The sequence below is a fragment of the Watersipora subatra genome, chromosome 3 (assembly GCF_963576615.1).
Source record: "Watersipora subatra chromosome 3, tzWatSuba1.1, whole genome shotgun sequence".
In the NCBI taxonomy this organism is placed as follows: Eukaryota; Metazoa; Bryozoa; class Gymnolaemata; order Cheilostomatida; family Watersiporidae; genus Watersipora; species Watersipora subatra.
In genome coordinates, this window is record NC_088710.1 from 30,751,902 (window position 1) to 30,771,883 (window position 19,982).

At 35.7% G+C, this 19,982-nt stretch overlaps 1 protein-coding gene across 1 annotated transcript in view; it reads right to left on the bottom strand.

The window, feature by feature from the left end:
* LOC137390500 (uncharacterized) overlaps nt 1–19,982 on the bottom strand; it is a 57,655-nt gene that overhangs the window by 14,675 nt on the left and 22,998 nt on the right. Inside the window, exons 8-13 of the mRNA XM_068076829.1 lie at nt 12,096–12,321; nt 8,672–8,864; nt 6,387–6,570; nt 4,650–4,795; nt 2,630–2,841; nt 617–810 (exon numbers count right to left, since the gene is read on the bottom strand). Coding sequence (XP_067932930.1) covers nt 617–810; nt 2,630–2,841; nt 4,650–4,795; nt 6,387–6,570; nt 8,672–8,864; nt 12,096–12,321 — 1,155 coding nt within the window. The remainder of the gene's footprint in view (nt 1–616; nt 811–2,629; nt 2,842–4,649; nt 4,796–6,386; nt 6,571–8,671; nt 8,865–12,095; nt 12,322–19,982) is intronic.

Genomic DNA, 19,982 nt, shown 5'->3' on the forward strand with positions numbered 1-19,982 from the left:
TCTATCATTTGCAATTTTTTCTTTATTTTTGATGTGATCTGACTGCCAGGATGTTTTAAGATTAAGATCAACAAAACTTGAACGCGGCTAAAATGCTCAGAAAAAAAGCAAAATGACATCACTTGTTGTTATCATAGTGATAATGGATATTGGCTATAATTGCATTCAAGCTACATTCTGTCGGTTTCTTTGCAACTATAGATATCACAATTGCACTTTCCCTCGATCTGAGCGCTTTGTCAATGATCACGGTTTGTCGACTTTAATTTCGGAACATCCTGGCAGTCAGATCAGCTCAAACATCCAACGCATTCGGAAATGATAGAAAAATACTGATACTTTCAGATAAAATCTACTAAAATTTTGTGTAAGTTCATCTGTAACAGGTAAAAACACAAATATGAAAGTGTCGATATGTGGAAGCGTCAACAGGTAAAGTGGTAACAAAAATGTGAACAGGTAAACGTGTTAACACTTTTACATATTTGAATTTTCAACTGTCAGTAATAGTTGTTAACAAGGTTCAACTAGTGACAATTCTAAGTTGCTAGCATAATAATAACATTAACACTAAAAAAAACAATAAAATAAAAAACTGGTAAAATTATCTCCTCACCACCGTTAGGCTGCCCACTAGATATTCTTTTCTCAAACTGCAATCGGTTTTCCCCGAGACACTGGTACATGGAAATGTGTTGAGTTGTCTCGGCAACAGCTGCATCCATCTCATCAACTTTGCCTTGGTCAAGGAGCTCTTTTAGCGTTATGGCTAGCTTTGCTATATGCCTCTGCTGGTCTTCAACTGGCCGGCTGTATATGTACACATACACATACTGTTCATGTACATACACATGTACATGTACATATGCATACTGTTCATGTACATACATATGTACATACACATGCACATATGCATACAAAAATCAAACAGGAAGACTTTAATATGACATACAGTAAGATTGTGTTACAGATCTAAACTGCCCTAATATAGCTTTGAAAGTTAAAATAGATGTAAATATACATCTAAGACTATAAGTATGTGTGCACCTATGTTTCCTTTGCACAAATGGTCCGTTTTACATATTCAAAGAGTAAAAGAAATGCCGCAATTTTGTGATAAAGGGTGTAAACATGGGTACATAATAATTGAGATGGGTTGGCCTCATCCGCGTACCGATGCTTCATTCAAAATCTTGGTCTAAACTCTTTGCTAATAGGAAACGTTTGTAGGCTACAGATGTTTGATGAACGCTAGTGTTGTTTTTCATGAAATCGCCCAGAGCTCATTCGTTAGTAAGTAATTACTAGGCTGGTCACATATCACTTAAGATGTAAAAAATATCTAAAAGTTTAGGGAAATATTTGGACTTAAAATTTACTATTTTACAATTTAATTCAGCGATACACAAATGATTTTCCCATGATGGAACCCTCTCACTAAAAAGTGTAGTAGCAATAAGTTTGTTGTAATTATGTGATAAACAAAGTTTTATTTCAGAAAAAATAATTAAAGCGCATCAATTATATCAGAACTGTTTCAGCTTATTCTGGCTCTTCAATATCTTGGCTTTCAAATGAGCCAATGTTGGCATGATGAGACAGACATTGGTTGGTGTTTATAGGATTTCCCCAGAGCTCTACCACAGAAATGTTCAATGGTATAGGCTCGCCAATTATGAGGACACAATTTTCATATTCGGTTTTGTGCGGTCTTACCGTTTATTTTTATCGCTCACCGCTTATATTTATCAACTATGATAATGATGCTAGTGGCAGGCGAAGATAGGACAACTCCAGAGAACCAATGAAGATGGTCTTTATCAACAACAGTATATATTGAAGCATAATCATATTTAAAAAGCAACATGGAAAGCGATCCGAATTCTTCAGATAATAATACTACTACAACAGCAACTACTTCCTCAACTTACATTCTAAAGGCAGCAAGAGACAAACAATGCCATCATATAAAACGATGTAATAATAATTACTATAAATGTTTAAAATGAACGAAAGGATGAAAAAAGTAAACTAGCAATCACCCGAAATCTATTAACCCAGAACATGTGTTTGTATTGGTCGGGCGTTAGCACGATCCCTGGGCATTGTTGATTATCTAGAATCCTAGTTTATTATTAGCGCTCTCTAGATTTAAGAGCACCGATTGTCACAGAATCGCGCTGCCTCAATGGCAGCGAAAGGGATCGATGACCTAAGGCTAAATGCTAATTATGACATCACATTGTAGGAACCACAACCAAGTGTTTTTTTATTGCAGGACATACTTTTGACACTCTGTTTTTCATAGTTCTATTATTCTTTGTGTATTGAATATTGAAATAGCCTCATTCGAAAGCCAAGACTCTGATGTACTGAAATATATAATAAAAGTACTGATGTAATTGATGTGCTTTAAAAAGTGTTTGAAGATCATTCAAAAAATCAATTTGTCAAATGACTCATAATTCTTGAATGTAGACTCCAGGCATTCAGCCACCAGTCCTCCAAGAAAGTATATGGGTAGCAATCACTCACCGGTACTTCAGAGGGAACCAAAAGACACCCAAGAAATAAGTACAAACAATGAATGTATTTGTAAACAACTGCCGCATTAGGCTATGACAGGTACCTGTACCAGGAGTCTCCAAACTTCTTCGACAGCGAGTACTGGACGATCTGATGGCGATAGCCCAGGTACTTGAGCCCAAGTTGCTCCACATAAAGTTTGTCCACTTCACCGCTCTCGACGCTGCCAAACAGCAGCGCAGCTATGTTATTACAGTGCTCATGTACTGTGTCCTGCTCCTCTCTCTTCAAGACCTCTATGAGGCCCATCTTCTGCTGCAAACGGTAGAAGAAGCTGTCGATAACGAGTCAATTTAATACTTATTTAACACTTCAATAACAAGGAATTAACTCCTATCAGTTGACAACAAGAATCACGGATGAGAATTATTCACTGCATCTCCATGGTTCTAATAAGTTTCGATTAGCCCGCTGCCGCTGAATTCACATCGTAGCACTTTCCAAGATTCCCGATGCGTTCCCCAGAATAAACTTGTTAAAATAGACTTTTCATTGTTTGAACTTGTCAACTAGTAGGCAACCAGGTGCACTAACTTAGCCAGAATGCCAGATCGCGATTGATCGCAATCTGGCAATCTGACTTTTGTTACCTCTACAAGGGAAAGCTTAGTCATGTATTATCAATTCGGATCCATCAGCAGTGAGCGTGTCTATGAAGTCGAAAAGCACTTTCACAGCAAATGCCTTCACGCAAATTTAGTGAAGCGAAATGACTGATTTTACTGTTTCTATAATTCAAAGAGGAAGCAACTCCGAATGCATTCGAAGCATAGAAACACAGTGAATGCTAAAATATGTAAGTTGTTTCTAAATATGCTGCAACAAAATGTTTTAAAGTAGCACCCGCTTTATAAACTAATCTTAACATAACTCGTAGAAAAATATCGTTGTTTTTTTAGAAATGAGACTTGTCTCCCTTGCCCTTTGTTTGATGGCACAATGAGCAACAGTTCATATAAGTTTACATAAGAAGTAGTTGAAACACTTTTAACATCTCCATAGTAGCTAAAATGAGCAATGCTACATTCCCAAGCCTTCTCATTTGTGAGAAAACGAATACAAAAAACTACCTTGCCAAGGCATAGTAGTTACTATATTTTATGCATGAAATACATTTTTACGTTCGCAATAATTCATGTTACTTTTGTCCAATATTGAGAGATGTTCAGAAACCATTACTACCTTAAAATGAACCACCTAACTGAAATAATGTGGAGCAAGCATGAAATTGATGAAAAACTATTCAGTTTTGGAAGTAATAATTCGGTAAAACAAACATTATCAATTTAGGAGTTATGTTCTCTAATGAAAAGGTTAGACGATTCTGAATTTAAATGTTATTTTAAAACTTAGTTGCAAGCTGGGAATTGACTAGGATTTCTTCAACTTTCAATCAAACAGCCCACACCTAATGTGTGTATTTTCAACATAAATTGCTCCACTGCTGTCAAATTGCTACACAGCTGTCAAATTGCTATACAGCTGTCAAATTGCTACACAGATTGAGGGCAACTGTCCTTAATGCACGCAAAGTTGCATTCTTTGTTTTTAATCAGTGCATTTATGCATAAAACAAAAGATATTAGATTGCTAATTGAGCCCAGCATTGCATGGAATTGGCCTAAATTTTCCAACATCAAGAAACACGGCTCTTATTATAGTAATTATAGTAATGTCTATTCTGCAAAGCTGGAAGATCACCGATTACTTCGATGGGCTTCCAGCTTTACATCGATTACTTATACTTACAAAACTCTGGGTATAAAGCCGCCATGCTGAATAAATAACATGGGTGGTAATCAAAGTGCTTCATAAAAGATTGCTTTGTACGGGACTAGAACTCATGACATTCAGCTTGGTAGACCGACACTTTATTACCGCACTGATCAACTGCCTTCTACCTTACAGCCAGACTAGTAGTAAGTCCAATAGTGCCCAGATAGCCTGAAGGCGATTATTAAGCTGGTTTTTAGGAACCATAACTATGGAGTTTTTAGACTAAATATTTTAGCAACTTGGCGGAAGGCGCAAAGCATTCGAGGGCGAATTTGGATGAGATCTACCTTACGAGAAAGCTCATCAATAAGTTTGTCAAACTCCTCCCCTTGCTTTTTGTAGAGTAGAGCCAGGATGCCGGCGTTCATCTTCGCGTGTGTCTTGTAATCGGGAAAGGCTTGTCGCGCCTCCGACTCGTAATAGATTGCTAAGGCTAAAGAACAACAACAAAAGGGTTATCAATTGGCCATCATTTACATGTAATAGGTAGTCATATGGGTGCATATATTCACTTTGTCTTCTCATTTGTAATTGACGGGAACATGTACGTACATTCCTATCAGCAACTATTTCAAACAACTGCCAAAACATTTAATTCTGCCAAAAATCTTCAAATGTGCAAGATGTGGAAACCCAAAGGAAGTGTCGTAACATTCCAGAATTATCTGGATAAAAACAACTTACTGCTCATAGATGCACTTGGCTAAACTTGAGAAATGCTCTTAAAAACACAATAAAAACTAGCTACTTGGGGAGAAATGTAATGAACAATTAGCCTAGATTCGTGACAAAGTTACGCAGCCATGAAGAAACCCCTCTACAGTCATACGTCAACAAACGAGGGCCCCAACCTATGAGGAAATCAGGATGTGAGCAAAATTTCAAGCGAGTTTCTACCTTGAGATACAAGAAAACTTTGATATCTGGGCATATGAGTCAGTTCTCGATGCGGCCACTAAGTGGTCAAGTATGCGAAAGGCCGCTATCGAGAACAGCATCACTCGGTCTTTCTTATCGCATCAGCTTGGAACAAGTTTTGATAAAGCCGGCTAAATATTATAGTGAAAGCGAGGCAAAAAGTGCCAAACCGAAAAATGATGACAAAAGGCATTGACACAAAGACAAAATAAGAGGTAAGTTTGGTGAACGATTAAAACTTAGCTTCAGGTCCATGTTTAGTAAACTAAATTCATTTAAACACAGATTATGTTATGTTACTATAGCATCACAAAGTCAAGTGTACCAAACACGTTGTTGTTGTCTCTTCTGCACTACCGTTAGCCACTGTCTGTTTCGAAAGTAAGAGCAGTTGTGTACATAGTAATGGTACATTTTATTGCCGATCATAACTGACAAATAGGTATTTGTTACTTTGTGATCATAAGCAGTGAATTTCAACAACTCAAAACACATTTTTCCATCATACCATCTTGTTTTTAGGAGTTTTTACATAAAATGAGAACAGATTTATTTGTGTTTAGTTATTTTATATAGGAAATATTGCTTTGAGATACAAATAAACTGACACACATGCTCAGTCCCAGAAAAGCATTCAGCTCGTATGTCAAGGTCTGACTGTAAATTGCTGTATGAGTGCATGGGAACATAAATCCTAGAATTCGTAGATAAAAAAGATTTAAACAACTGAACAAACATGCTCGGTGTTACCCAACATTCAGCCTATCTCTACCGCAGGCCTACCAAACCTATATTAAGGAAAAATATACTTGCTAAAACCAAATGAGCTAATAGAAATTTTTGTGTAGTAAGATATTTTTTACATGAACGTATATAGAAGGACCTTGCACTGAGCGTGTTTGGTCAACTTCGGTGCACTTACTCTGCTACTGGCAAAAACTAAACAATTAAAAACATGGTTCACAAAATGGAAGTCCATGACTCATCACACAATAAAGAGATAAAAGGTTTTTGAAGTAAACAAAAATACAAAAAATGATATTTTTATCACTCGCTACATGGTGAACTGAAAAAAGAAAGTAAAGATGAGAATTGTCTTTCCTTACCATTCTGCAATATTCTCCTGTGATCATCCTTTTGCATCTCCTTATACTTGTCGTTAGCTTCTCGCCAGGTAGCTCTTTGATTGCTGAGGACTGTAAGTTGTCGTATGACCTCATCTTTCATCAGAGTTGTTGGAGCAGATTTCTGCGACCTTGAACTTCGTTGATGTAGCAGTGATCCCATTCTCTGTGAAAAAATGGTAAATAAAATGATTGTTTGAAAAATATAAAGTGCTTTAAGCAATGATCAAGAGAAAGCAAGCTAAACGCAACCTGTGACTCCCTCAGTAATAGATTCCTACATAGTGAATAAAAGTTTGTGGCTAAACTAGATAAAACAAATTATAAGAATGAATATAACTGTAAGGCTCGGCTTGTCTCTGTTAAAGTTCCTAATTTGTTAGTGTACTTCACAATCTAGACACCCTGTATGATTTACTGCTCCTGCATAGAATGAATGCCAGATGATCTGTTGATCTTGGGTGGTCTGTGAGTCTTGTGTGGTCTGGCTAACTTGCCATAGTGTTGTTATACATTGATTAGGTGTGCCCTATGGAGTCATTTTTCTGTCAGCCTTTGAGCCAACAACATGTTGTTTTTGGGCTCTGTTTTCAATGCAGAAACTTTATTTTATTTGTATATAAGTTTCATCATTATGCCAATGTCATACACATATATAATATATGTCATATACATATATAATATATGTCATACACGTATATAACCAAGAATTAACCAGAAGGAGAATCACATACTATTTAGCAATTTCCCGGATGTGTCATCAAGGTAAATGTTACAACTTTCATTTTATGCGTTTTATTTTATATGTTACCAATGGCTTCACAGATGACCAACTGTATAATTAATATATTTTCAATAGCCATTTATCGACAATCAAGTTATTGTTTTATCGTAGTTTCACGGTGTTGACGAGCATAAACAATAAATTTGAATAGAATATACACTATGCCTCATCAACCGTATGTGACAATATACGAGGTCTGATCCAAAAGTTCCCGGAATGGAATTGTATACACTTGCATATTCGCACGATGGAACAGCCCATTGCAGCGTTTGCTGAAAAACACCTCCGGAGTGTTGTAACAAAGTTTCAGGTTGCTATGACAACGCGTTCTTATGTGAGCTGACGATATGTCAAGGTCTGTCAGGTGCATCCGTCGCTTTAAAAAAAAGTTTATCGTCATGTCTAATAAACCACAACAGTGTATTTGCATTAAATTTTGTATGAAATCAAATAAAACAAGTAGTCAGACAGCTGAAATGATCCTTTTGGAAATGATGCTCTAAAAAAAACACAATTTTTTGAGTGGTACAAACGTTTTTGTCAGGGTAAAGACAGCCCTGAAGATGGCGCGAGGTGTGGCAGACCAGCGTCGTCAAGAACCTGCTCGTAAATCGACAATGTGAGGTCACTAATGGCATATCGACGTTTAACCATTAAAAAGATATCTGGAGAGACTAGACTTGGTTTTGGAACTTTTCAAAAAGTTTTAACTGACAATTTAAACATGAGACGAGTCGCAGCAAAGTTCGTGCCACGCTTGCTAACTGATGACCAAAAGGAGCTCAGGATGCACGCTTGCAACAATTTTAAGGAAGCTTTTAGGAATGATCAAAACTTTATTATGAAGGTCATAGTATCCTTGTTCTCCCTAATTTCACACAAAATTTAACGCAAATACACTGTTCTGGTTTATTAGAAATGATGACAACTTTTTTAAAAAACGACGGATGCACCTGACAGACCTTGACATATCGTCTGCTCACATAAGAACGCGTTGTCATAGCAACCTGAAATTTTGTGACAACAGTCCGGAGGTGTTTTCCAGCAACCGCTGCAATGGGCTGTTCCATCGTGCGAATATGCAAGTGTATACAACTCCATTCCGGAAACTTTTGGATCAGACCTCGTACTTGTGAACCAGGGGATCCACTACAATAATGAATACAAATTATGCGAGTTGCAAAGCTAAAGTGCCTGAAAATTAAAAAGGAACGAAAAACTCTAAAATTAGAAGTTGTCTTCTTTAAACTTGCCATATGCATTTTTAAATCAGTATTGAGACAGCAATATAATTGCATGACAGCAGATTTCTAAAATTTATTGTTATTAAATAATAATATTGCATATTTTCTAGTTAATATAGGATTTAATATTTTTTTCTAGTAATAATTTAAAATATTTTTTATGCAATGTAGAAGATAATTACATATTTCTATATTCTAGATTTTCTAAATTTACATTACATATATATAAGTGAACAAACCCGACTCTCAGCATTGTGCTTTGTCTGAATCTGTTTGATAATGAGGAGATATAATTCTCTATCCCCAAGAGAGTTCAGTTCTGAGGTAGTCATAGAAGCTGAGGCTATAGCGTGTTTCGAGCCTCGTGCGTCGACATGGCTAGACAACTGGACCGATGCTAAGGCTTCTTGCCTCTTCCTGTCAACCTCCCGACTGCAAGGTTAAAAGTTCACATGAACACCAACCAATTATGCTAGGGACCATCATTTTGTTAAATTAAACATGACCATACTCAGAATAAGGCGTCTTGCTTTTTCATTTCACTGTATCTGTCTATATATTTGGTTTTTACCCATAAGTCCAAGATGCTAGGTATTGTAAGGTCACAAAAAATCATAGGGATTAAATTTTTAAACTAAATTCCTATTTTAATTAAATTTTCATAAGGGCAATAATAACTGGGGTGAGCATACTTGACTATCAAGTTGAACCGGTGGTTTCTACCATTGACAATAATGCAGCGTAACAGCATCCTTGGAAGAATATTATGAGTGAGGTGGCCGAGTGTTTTTTTTGGATAACCAGAAAATTTAACTTACTGTAAAAGAAGTGAGTCACTAATCTCATCAATGCCCCTTTTTAAATTGTGTTTAACTGAAAGCTATTCTCAAGCCCAACACGAGAAGACAACTTCAAATGGGCAATCTTTCATTTTCATGAGGTAGTACACATCAAAATGAATGTTTTTGGTTGTAGTGAATGCTTGAACAGAAAGATATGGTTTGAATTAAAATTTGCCATACTTTGAACCTGATTCACAGTGCAAGGATATCAGCAGACAATGATACATCATCGTGTATAGATGGCATCCATAGATAACAGTTAAAGGTGTGAGGGGGTGGTATAGACTAGTATAATAGTACAGTATAGTATAGTATAATAGGGGAGGCATAGGATAGTGTTGACTTATACATCAAACTAATGATTAGATTCAATCATCCATAAAAATTAAAATTAATGTTATCCAGTGAATCTGAGGAAATTAACCAATATGTATCAGTATATTGCGTCCTGCTACACGGCAACTGGTTGTAATAAGCTAGCTATGACCGCTCCTGAAAAACTTATAGGTATGTAATGTAACTAAGACCTTTCCTCTTATTCACTTATTTGACTACTAATTAAATATATCAAGGACTAACAAGAGAGTGCCTGTCAGCGGTGATGGAAGTAGCTGATTCATGTCTAATGTACTTGCAACAAACTTTCTTAAAAAGAATGCTGAAAAACACTAAATTTCTAAACAAAAGCAGAAAAAGGTGAGTAATAAAGCGATGTGTATAAAAAAGGTATTCTAGCGTTTTTTGCTTTTTGGCAAGCAATATACATATTCAATAAGATGGCCAGTCATGGATGGCTGGATGTTGCGCAATGCTGTGTTAATAACACATACTCATAGAACATATAGAAAACCACAATATTTTGCGCAAGTTTAAGGAATGTTTTAGACACTCAAAAAAGGGGACGACAACGAATACGTGACAGTACGTGACAGTAGCTAGCAGGTAAATTGCTAACCACAAGTAAAACTTACCTGATTAACGAATAGTTAAAATGGTTTAGTAGCATAATACATTCAAAACAGTTTGGTATCTGACACCGGCCCTAAAGTGATATTAAATTAAGGCAATACTTTTTGATTGTTATAGATGAGAAATGGAAATGAGCCAAGGTAAGCTGCGCTATAAGGCTATGTCTACATGCAGACGTGAGCAGGTGCATGGTACAGTAGACAGCGTTTATGAGAAAGAAGCTCAGAGCAGATGTTATGTAATGAGCGTAATGTTATGTACACACGTAATGTCATATACTAGTGAGTGCTCAAGGGGGATGAACGAAAATCAAAAAAACTTTTGATTGCCACATTTACAGCTGGTTGTAACCAAGCTTTCTCCCTCAATAGCAATATAAAATGATTATAGAATAGAACTATACTTATTTGGCTGACCAAGTATTAAATCCACAACATAACTGAAAATCCTTGCAAAAATACTGCGTAGGTAAACTTTCTTCAACTGGCAGCAAAAATAAAATTTAAATATAAGTTGGATTTAAAGTGAAAAGTTATGTCAAAATTTCTCTCAAGTGTGAGAATGTTTGAGAGGAACTTTATTATGTTATTCTTTCTCATCTATCAAGTTTTATCCTTTTCCGTGATTGGATTTATTCTATTATTTTATATTGTTCAGCCACAACTCAATGTTTTAAATCTAAATTTTATTATAACCCGATAAACAACGAAATACAAACAAAAAATGATTTTATTATGGGAAATCCTGTTTGTTACATTGTAACAGAATCACCCACAATACTACTAAAAGAGCCCTGCTTTAGACTACCACAGCAGGACGTTGAACATATTTAAACTGAAGTCTGCAGCAGGCTGCTTAACGATTGACTGCTCAAATCTTTTAACACACCTGGCTATTAACCATATCACTCAAAAATATTCTCCGATTTCTTATGGTGTCTTTCCCATCCTTTACTACGGCACTTACAACTCATTGTATGACTCATGTATGGCAAGCAAGTCCAATATCAAAAATAAGATAGCATTATTCAAGGCGACTGATTAGGTATTGTCTTGAGTCAAACATTTTCAGTTATTTCAAGTTTGAACTCATTCACAAATTCCATAGAGTTGTCATAACATTAATTACTGTAACATCTCATCCTATTGAAGATACCGTAATTATATTGTTTGAGGTCGTATTATATTACTCACTTGAAGCTTTAAAAACGCTAAAGGTGAACTCAAGGGGCAAAACTGACAAACTATTGCCAAAGAGTGGGAGAGAAAGTGGGAGGGAGAGAAAGAGGGAGGGAGAGAAAGAGGGAGGGAGAAAAAGAGGGAGGGAGAGAGAGAGGGAGACAGAGATGACAAAAAAGAGAGAGGAAGAAAGGGAAGGAGATAAGAAGAGAGGGGAAAAAGGTAGAGAGAGAGAATGAATGAGAAAGAGAAAATATAAAAAAGCTGATGAGAGAGAAAAAGAAAAGCTGAGCAGAACTAAAAGAATGAGAGGTCCTGCCAGCAAGTAGCAAGTGATGCGAGAGGTTTGCCTGCTACTTAGCTCTGATTGGTGAATGACAATGATCCCCAGCTCTGATTGGTGAATGACAATGATCCCCAGCTCTGATTGGTGAATGGCAATGATCCCCAGATCTGATTGGTGAATGATAATGATCCCTAGCTCTGATTGGTGAATGACAATGATCCAAACTCAGTTTTTCCTATTGCTTATGTCTTTTTTCCCTGGTGATTTAACGATGAGTTTAGTTTTACTCATAACTATGTGAAACAAGTGCAACATGAAAAGCACATTTCAACAGAATAGTTGAGTCAAAATAAAATCCCAGCATGACTGACTACAATATAATGCTTACTGCGAGTTTTTGCTGGTCCGCTCGGTCACTCCGACAGCTAAGGCAGCCATTTCAAACTTCTCCCTTGAGTCAATGACTAAAAGCTGACGCTGCAGCTGGCAGTAGATGACTTCATTTCTTGTTTTCCGTTCCTTTTCACATCGCAAATTCGACTTGTACAGCGCCAATTCCTGTTCATACCGACTCATGAGGTCAATAAGGTACTGTCCAAATGTGTCTTGCACTTCTGTAACACACAATTATCGTTAGGTACAACCTAAACTGCAGCTATCTCACAACCCGGTTTGATTGGTATTCTTTCAAAATCACAGGCTCACTACTCTGCGTGTTTTCTGTGAAAAAACCTTTCTAATTTTCAAATACATATACATTTTTTTAAAATCATCTCAACAGAAATGGTCAACAATGGTCCCTTTACACTTTTAGCTCTCGATACCATGTATCCCATTCTAAAAGTTTCACATAACAGAATAAGTTTCACATAACAGAATAAATTCACATAACAGAATAAGTTTCACATAACAGAATAAGTTTCACATAACAGAAGAAGTTTCACATAACAGAATAAGTCTAACATAACAGAATAAATTTCACATAACAGAATAAGGTTCACATAACAGAATAAGTTTTATTTTTGCCAACTAATGGTTATACTATGACTTATGATCACCTCTATTTGTGATTTGTTTTACATTCAACGTACAATATGGGAAACTATTAGTCTTACAATATACAATGTCCAAAATTTGCGCATGCACACATGTGTCTGTCAGTCTGCAAAAACGATGTGAGCTTACACTTTTTGACCGATCCAAACGTCACACGAGCACGCTCCATGACATACACCATGTTGATAAACTAATCAGTTTTAAAGCTACATCTGGTTCCTGAGAACCATGCGCTTAAACATCTATCTGTAGACTATCTGATTTAGAAAGGAGAGAAATCCAAAGCATCATCAGGGCCTGCTGCTAGTTAACATTAAATTGTAACAATAGCAGACATCTAAACAAATTAAATTAAACCATATCTAGAGCAAGTTGGAGTAAGTTACATATTTTTATCATTCAATCTAACATCAACCCTTTGACTTGCCTGGCCTCCATGACAGTTCAGGTTCTAAGGCAAAAATAAAAACCTCTTTTTACTGGTTTTTACTTTGTTAATTTATATAAATTAGTTTTCCACATAATGTTTTCTTCATAGTTAGTTTTGTATAATGTATTTATACTGTCTATACATTTGTATACATAATTTGTATACATATTATTTGTATACATAATTACTTGAAGTGTTTATCACTGTTTAATTAACCAAAACACAAAGTGTTCCTAAAACAATAATTACTTCAACATTTTTAGGCAAACAAAACAAATACCGGAATGTATTAATGCCAAAACAGCAAAAAAACATTTCAATGTTTTTCAAAGAAAACTCTCCTATATATTCATAATTGATCATCTAGTAAAGTCACGATGTGGTGCTAGAGTTATCTTTATCGATCGCCCGTCTAAATGCAGTCGGTATAAATTTTCGACGTGATTGTAATCTGTAACTTTTAATCATCGTAATTTCATCGTCAAAAATTAAATTTCATACAACCAACAGCGATCTGAAGACTATAGGCACTCCTACTATAGATTATAGATTCTACAACTGTGACATGAGCCATTAACACCTTTAATAACACCAGAATGTGTTCCTTAACATATAAAAATGTTGTTTCGCTTGCTGCCATATAACATCAGCAGCTTGTCAAGCAAAATATGTGGTCCACTTGAGCTGACAGATAACCATAATGCAAACAACACAATGTATGCAAGCTGCAGTACTAATTTGGCCTATGTATGTTCACACGGACTGGGTATTACAAAGGTTCTTATTTCCACAGCATAAATACATCTATTGTTCGAGTACTAGTGACTTATAAGGGTAATTAATAGAGTTATCAGCTTAAGTCACCTGAAATATTAAAGTGCTTCCAGATTTCATACATGTTCCCCAAAAACATGGACATATATAAATACCAAAAGCATGGAATACGCGATACATGGATATATTTACCCTTATAAACTTAGAGTTATCCTCTACCTGCCGCTTTTAGCAATGTGAGATCAATGCAGTAATAACTCCATAGACGGGTTGCGCGAGAATCCAATAAAACCATTTTAACACACCGCAAATGGATTCATTCTAAGGAGTTGTGTTATCGTAGCCTACAACCATTAAACTATCTACAAAGATCTAGGTCCACGATTGGTAAATATGCAGCGACAGCCATACCGACGTACATATCTCCACTGTCGACAGACTCAGTTATACCGTACCATCAGCTATCAAGGCAAAAACTACCATAAGGTGTACATGATTGAAATCCAACCCCCTTGCATACTCTCTGTGCATAAGAAATTCAAAAACATCCTTGAAATATTCTGAACACTTCATTGCGCATCTACATGTAAATATGAGAGGTCAATATGCAGAGCATCTAAAATTAATAAATGATCAATAAAACGTAAACTTCAACTCTACACCGCCTTACCATCATTTAGTCATGATGATAGCTTTTCCAGCGCTCTACTCACACAATACCAACTTTATCGTGTCAAAAACAGTAGATGGGCTACCTTGTCACAAAATGCACTTTGCCTTTCAAAGTTTATGCTGCCATAAAAGGAGTGCTTTAAAATGTTTACTGCGCGTGTACAGCAGTGAATATAACCTCCTGTTTAACAGCTAATTCATGGTGCGTATAAAGGTTTCACAAGAAGATTTTTATATGCCACAATGATGCAAACGTGCCGTACCATTTTATAACACTAATACAATGACATCTACAGTTGGTAGGAGTAATCAATATACCATCATTAAGGCCTCCACCGCTGTCTAAAGACACATCCAAGTTTATGGATAAACACAGAACTGTCTATGTTTATTGGTAAGCTTGGATGTATCCTTTAGAAACTGGTTTGGAACAGTAATTAATATACAGAAAAATTTTCTGACAGTGTGAGCGGTAGAAGATAGCGGATGTCTCCCTAGCTCCCCGCAAGCAGAAGCTGTGTGTGTTTTAAAGAGCATTGGTGCACAACCAATTGATCTGTGATCTTAGCTGAACATGTTTGAGTACAGTGGCAAGGGGATCTTTGACAACTAGAGACATGCCCAGTTGCAGGGAGTAATTTAAGGTTATAAGTCATTCAGGTCACTACCAGTGGTCTGTTTTGAAAATTGAAACCCAACCTGTTGCTTGCAGATCAGGCATTCTAGATCTCTAAGCTGCTCTCTGTTTTAACAAATCCATTAATAACACTTTTCAAAATTCGTTGAAGACAATTGCCAAATGTTATAGCCTTAAAACGTCAGCTATTGATAAAGATAAAAGGCTGTATTTTTTAAATGAGAGACATTGGAGTATCCACTGCCACTACGACATCACTATATTCTATGAGGCACCCTTGCACTCTGTTTATGACCATTCAATGACCATGTTTCTTGTTATAATAAACATTTTTCTGCTCGGCTCCTACTATTGTTATTACATAAAGCAGTGCTCCCCCACACTTGACCTTATCCGCTGGGGTTAAACCTTTACAATAATATAATATATTATTGATAATTAAGGTATAAAAGTAGTGCCAGCGTATATACAGCCAAAACTTGCTTTACGATTCTTTTGATATACAAAGTGAAAGTTATACACCTGTTGAGCTTACCATGCAAAGTAATTACAGACATATAAAAAATTTTATAACATTACTGTTTTTAAACAAAATCTTTACTATAATGAGAGCCGCGTCTGTCTATCCGTTTGTCTGAATTCACTCTAAGAGTGTTTAAAAAGAGATTGCACCAGGCAGTGATTGAACCCATATATTCCATTTTTCAGCGAAGCGCACTACCAACTGCACCACCTGACCAGCTCATCATGTCTAAGAATAATTGTGCACATAGTTATTACACATGACGATCTTTCACGGCGCATGAGACTGCCAGCGTACTAGTATAATATAAAAACAAGCAGAGCAAAATAAACTAAATTCAAGTAAACTTTATTTAGTAAAAATGATGCCACATGTTTCTACCACTTGTTCTAGCACTGAACTTTAGCTATTCCAAACCTACACTTCTGCTCAGGTGTCTCTAAAATAAAAGAGCAATAAAATCTTCTTTTACTAGTTATTACTTAATAAATATAGTTGTAATATAATTTATGTTTCTACATTACACTTTCTACATCTACATTAAGCTCGATGTTTGTCGTCTGTTGGTCTGTTATCTGTATGTTCGGTTATAGCGATAAAGTTTTAGGAACGAAAACCGCTCCGCACTGGATTTGACACGGAAAAATGGTTTTGCAGACAGGCGTGCTATCCACTACACCACACAGCCTCCTTGCCGTACTATGAAATAATTAGCTAATAAAAGAACGCTTCACACTTGATTACGTGAACGATCATGACATGTAATGATTTTCTATGTAACAATTTTTGTACGATAACATGTACAATTATGACAAACAGTGCCAAACTGGCTGCAAGGCTCAATGGTAGTGAGACTGGCTTCGTATCTGTACATATGCCAAATATATGGGTTTGATTCTTGTGAAGTGCAATATTGTTTCCTAACAATGACTTCAGACGGATGTACACAATGCTGGGTTCAGAGCGGTACACACGCCTCCTATTATAGTAGAGATTTAGACAAGCTTAAAGAATAAAGAAAGCATAATATTATTATGCTTTATTATTTATCTTGATGTGTTGACTGATGTTCTAAAAAAAGAATCAAGGAGATTGACCAACCAGAAGCTGATATATAGCCAACCAAACACAGGTCTACTGAAAGACATAAGTGTTTTGGTAATCATTGGTTAAATTCATTGGGTAAAGAAACTTATATAATAGCAACAACATTACCTGTCACAAACAACCTTTTTATTACCAGCACAATGCCAGGCATTCACTTAGTCTATATATATATATCTATATATATATATAGATATATATATATATATATATATATATATATATATATCACTGTCATCAAAATTTGGCAGAAAAAGTAATAACTTTTAAACCAGGAAAAAGTATATATTAAGTATACATCACCTAGTCTATATATATATATATATAGACTAGGTGTAATATGTAATATATATATATATATATATAAATCTGCGTTTGTCATTTTTCATTCAGATGTCCAGTTACAACGATTAAGTTTTAGAAGTAAGAAATTCCCCTTGACACTGTAATTAAACTAGGAAGCTCCAGTTATCTGATCAGGCGTACTATCCACTATACACTACACATCCAATTGACAAGACTGAATAATAATTGTGCACCCACTTATCTAGCGCTTGTGAAAATACTAGCATAATTAGCTGGCATGACAACTCCTATTATAGTAAAGATTTAGACTAGCTTACGTTACTCAAATTCATTAGGTAATTAGTTTATTACCCGTAGTTCTATATAATAAATTTTCAATAAAGTAATTACATGAAGTATTGATCATCAAATTTTTGAGCCGTAGAAGGAAGTAAACAAAATATAATGACTTCTTATAAGAATTTTCATTTCAGAGTATGATGGTTTAGACACACAATACTAATATCAGAATGGATTAACTTCTCCTACCAATATATAGCAATATGGTTGTATATATTATTCAGAATAGCGTCATATTATTATTAGGGAGCAACGGAGTTTTATTGCAAGTTGAACAACTTTTTTTCATATGATCCCTGTTTCCTTACGGACATTCATGTCCTTACGGACATAAGCACATTCTTTACGGATCAGCTAATGAAAAATGACACAGAGCAAGTCCAAAATATCAAACACAAGTAATACCCAAGAATACATGTAGCTATTAAAATTACCACACTTTTTACACAAATAAATACTCTTAAATAAAAGTTTGAGAGTCTATGTTCTAATATGTGATGATTGCCAGTTGTAAGTTTAGGTCAAACGTTATTAACTGAAATATACATGTAATATAGAAAATATTTTAAATGAGGGCCTACACAGTGCCTTGCTTTAAAGTTGTAGGAATCTGTGATCTGCATATCGCCTATATTGATGACTGTTTAACCATCTCTGATCAACATCCTTTGACAGATGTTGATCCATATATTAAGTAAAAAGCCAAGCTCGGGCTCTCATTTGCATGCTAAACCAACAAACAGCACTATTCACACGGCGATGGGAGCAAGATTCAGGTTCGGTTATTAATGGCTTCCTGTGATGCATTCTTGGCAGATGAATAAAGAAATATGATCACGCAGAAGTCTCTCACGAAAAGTGTGAATAAAATCTGATATAGTGACTCACCCAAACACCTAGTCTGTACATAGGGTCTGTACATATAGGGCTACAGGGAGAAGGTAATTAATTTAATTTCCTTTAATTTAATAACAGGCAATTTTTGATCCATTGTTTAAGTGTTTACATGGTTCCTGATTGAATAAAGAAATAATGAAAAAAATACGAGCAAAACAAGCAATTTATCATGTTATTTCTCCCCGATTATGAAATTTGTGCATTCATAGAAGAAAACAATAGGACCAATATTGGTGTCAGGGTGAAAGGTCAAATCTGTATTCAGTTACGAGTGACAAACATGATGAGGCGACAGCGACAGTGGGGTCATGCAACCCATAGACTCATTTTTGCATCTCTTAATGTTTTTTATTATGGCCCACAGGGGCTGTCTTGCCTGGTTGGCATAAGACAAAAGCACACTATAGATGAAATAGTGGCATTATGAAACACTAGTACACTAATAGTGTGTGCCTAGGAATAAATGCTTTACGAAGCACACAAGAGATACCAAAACTGAGCAAAATCTTTTGTCCTTGACATTTATAAAATCAATTTGCAAAACTTGAAATTCAAATTCAATACTTTTAGTATTAAATATTAATATAAATAATATTAACTTGGAAGGCACTTTTTATTCAGAATAGCGTCATATTATTATTAGGGAGCAACGGAGTTTTATTGCAAGTTGGACAACTGCGTAACAAGTTTGCGTATGATCCCTGTTTCCTTTTAAAGCACATTCTTTACGGATCAGCTAACGAAAAACGACACAGAGGAAATCCAAAATATCAAACACGCCAATACAAGCAATACACAAAAATTAGTGTTAGCCTCAGCACAAATCCCACAAACTCGCTCAACATATCTCCAATGTTGCTCAGCTTTCAGAGCTTGATTGTTTCAGCTTTCAATTGTTGATTTATTAATCTACATGTCTTGCAAGTATTCTCTCAAGGCACAATAGTGGTTGACATTATTAATTTATAAAAATTATAAATCAAAATTTATGCAAATTATATAAATTTTGACGATGCACAAAATGACATTGTCAACAGGTCGTAGATATGACTACAAGACAGCTAGACTGAACAGATTAGCTTTGTGTTTTAAATATTTCAAGTTGGCAATTGATTATAAGCAAACCAAATAGGCCTACAAGCAGTCGCAATTATTGCATACGTGTCTGTAATTTCCAGCTAACGAAGGCAAATAATGATGCTTTCCGTATGTTCATGACAAGGCTGTCTCAAGTGCCTATGTTGCTCTAGCCAATCAGTAGCGCATCCTTGTCAATTTGTGGCAATTCCACTGAATTTTTTAATGTTTCATCAGTTACAGTAGAGAGTTTTTCAGGGTTGATCAAAGTGAACCCTGCTCTCGATAAGTTAACAATATTTATTGTGCTGCGAAGCCACCTTAATCGTTTTTCCCAAAATTTAATAGCCAAATGTCGACTTGTGACTACCTCTGCACACCGATTAAAAAGCACTCAATTATTTAAAAGGCTAATATGGCGTGCTTAGTAAGTGCACCAACTCAGTCTACTACTAACGAA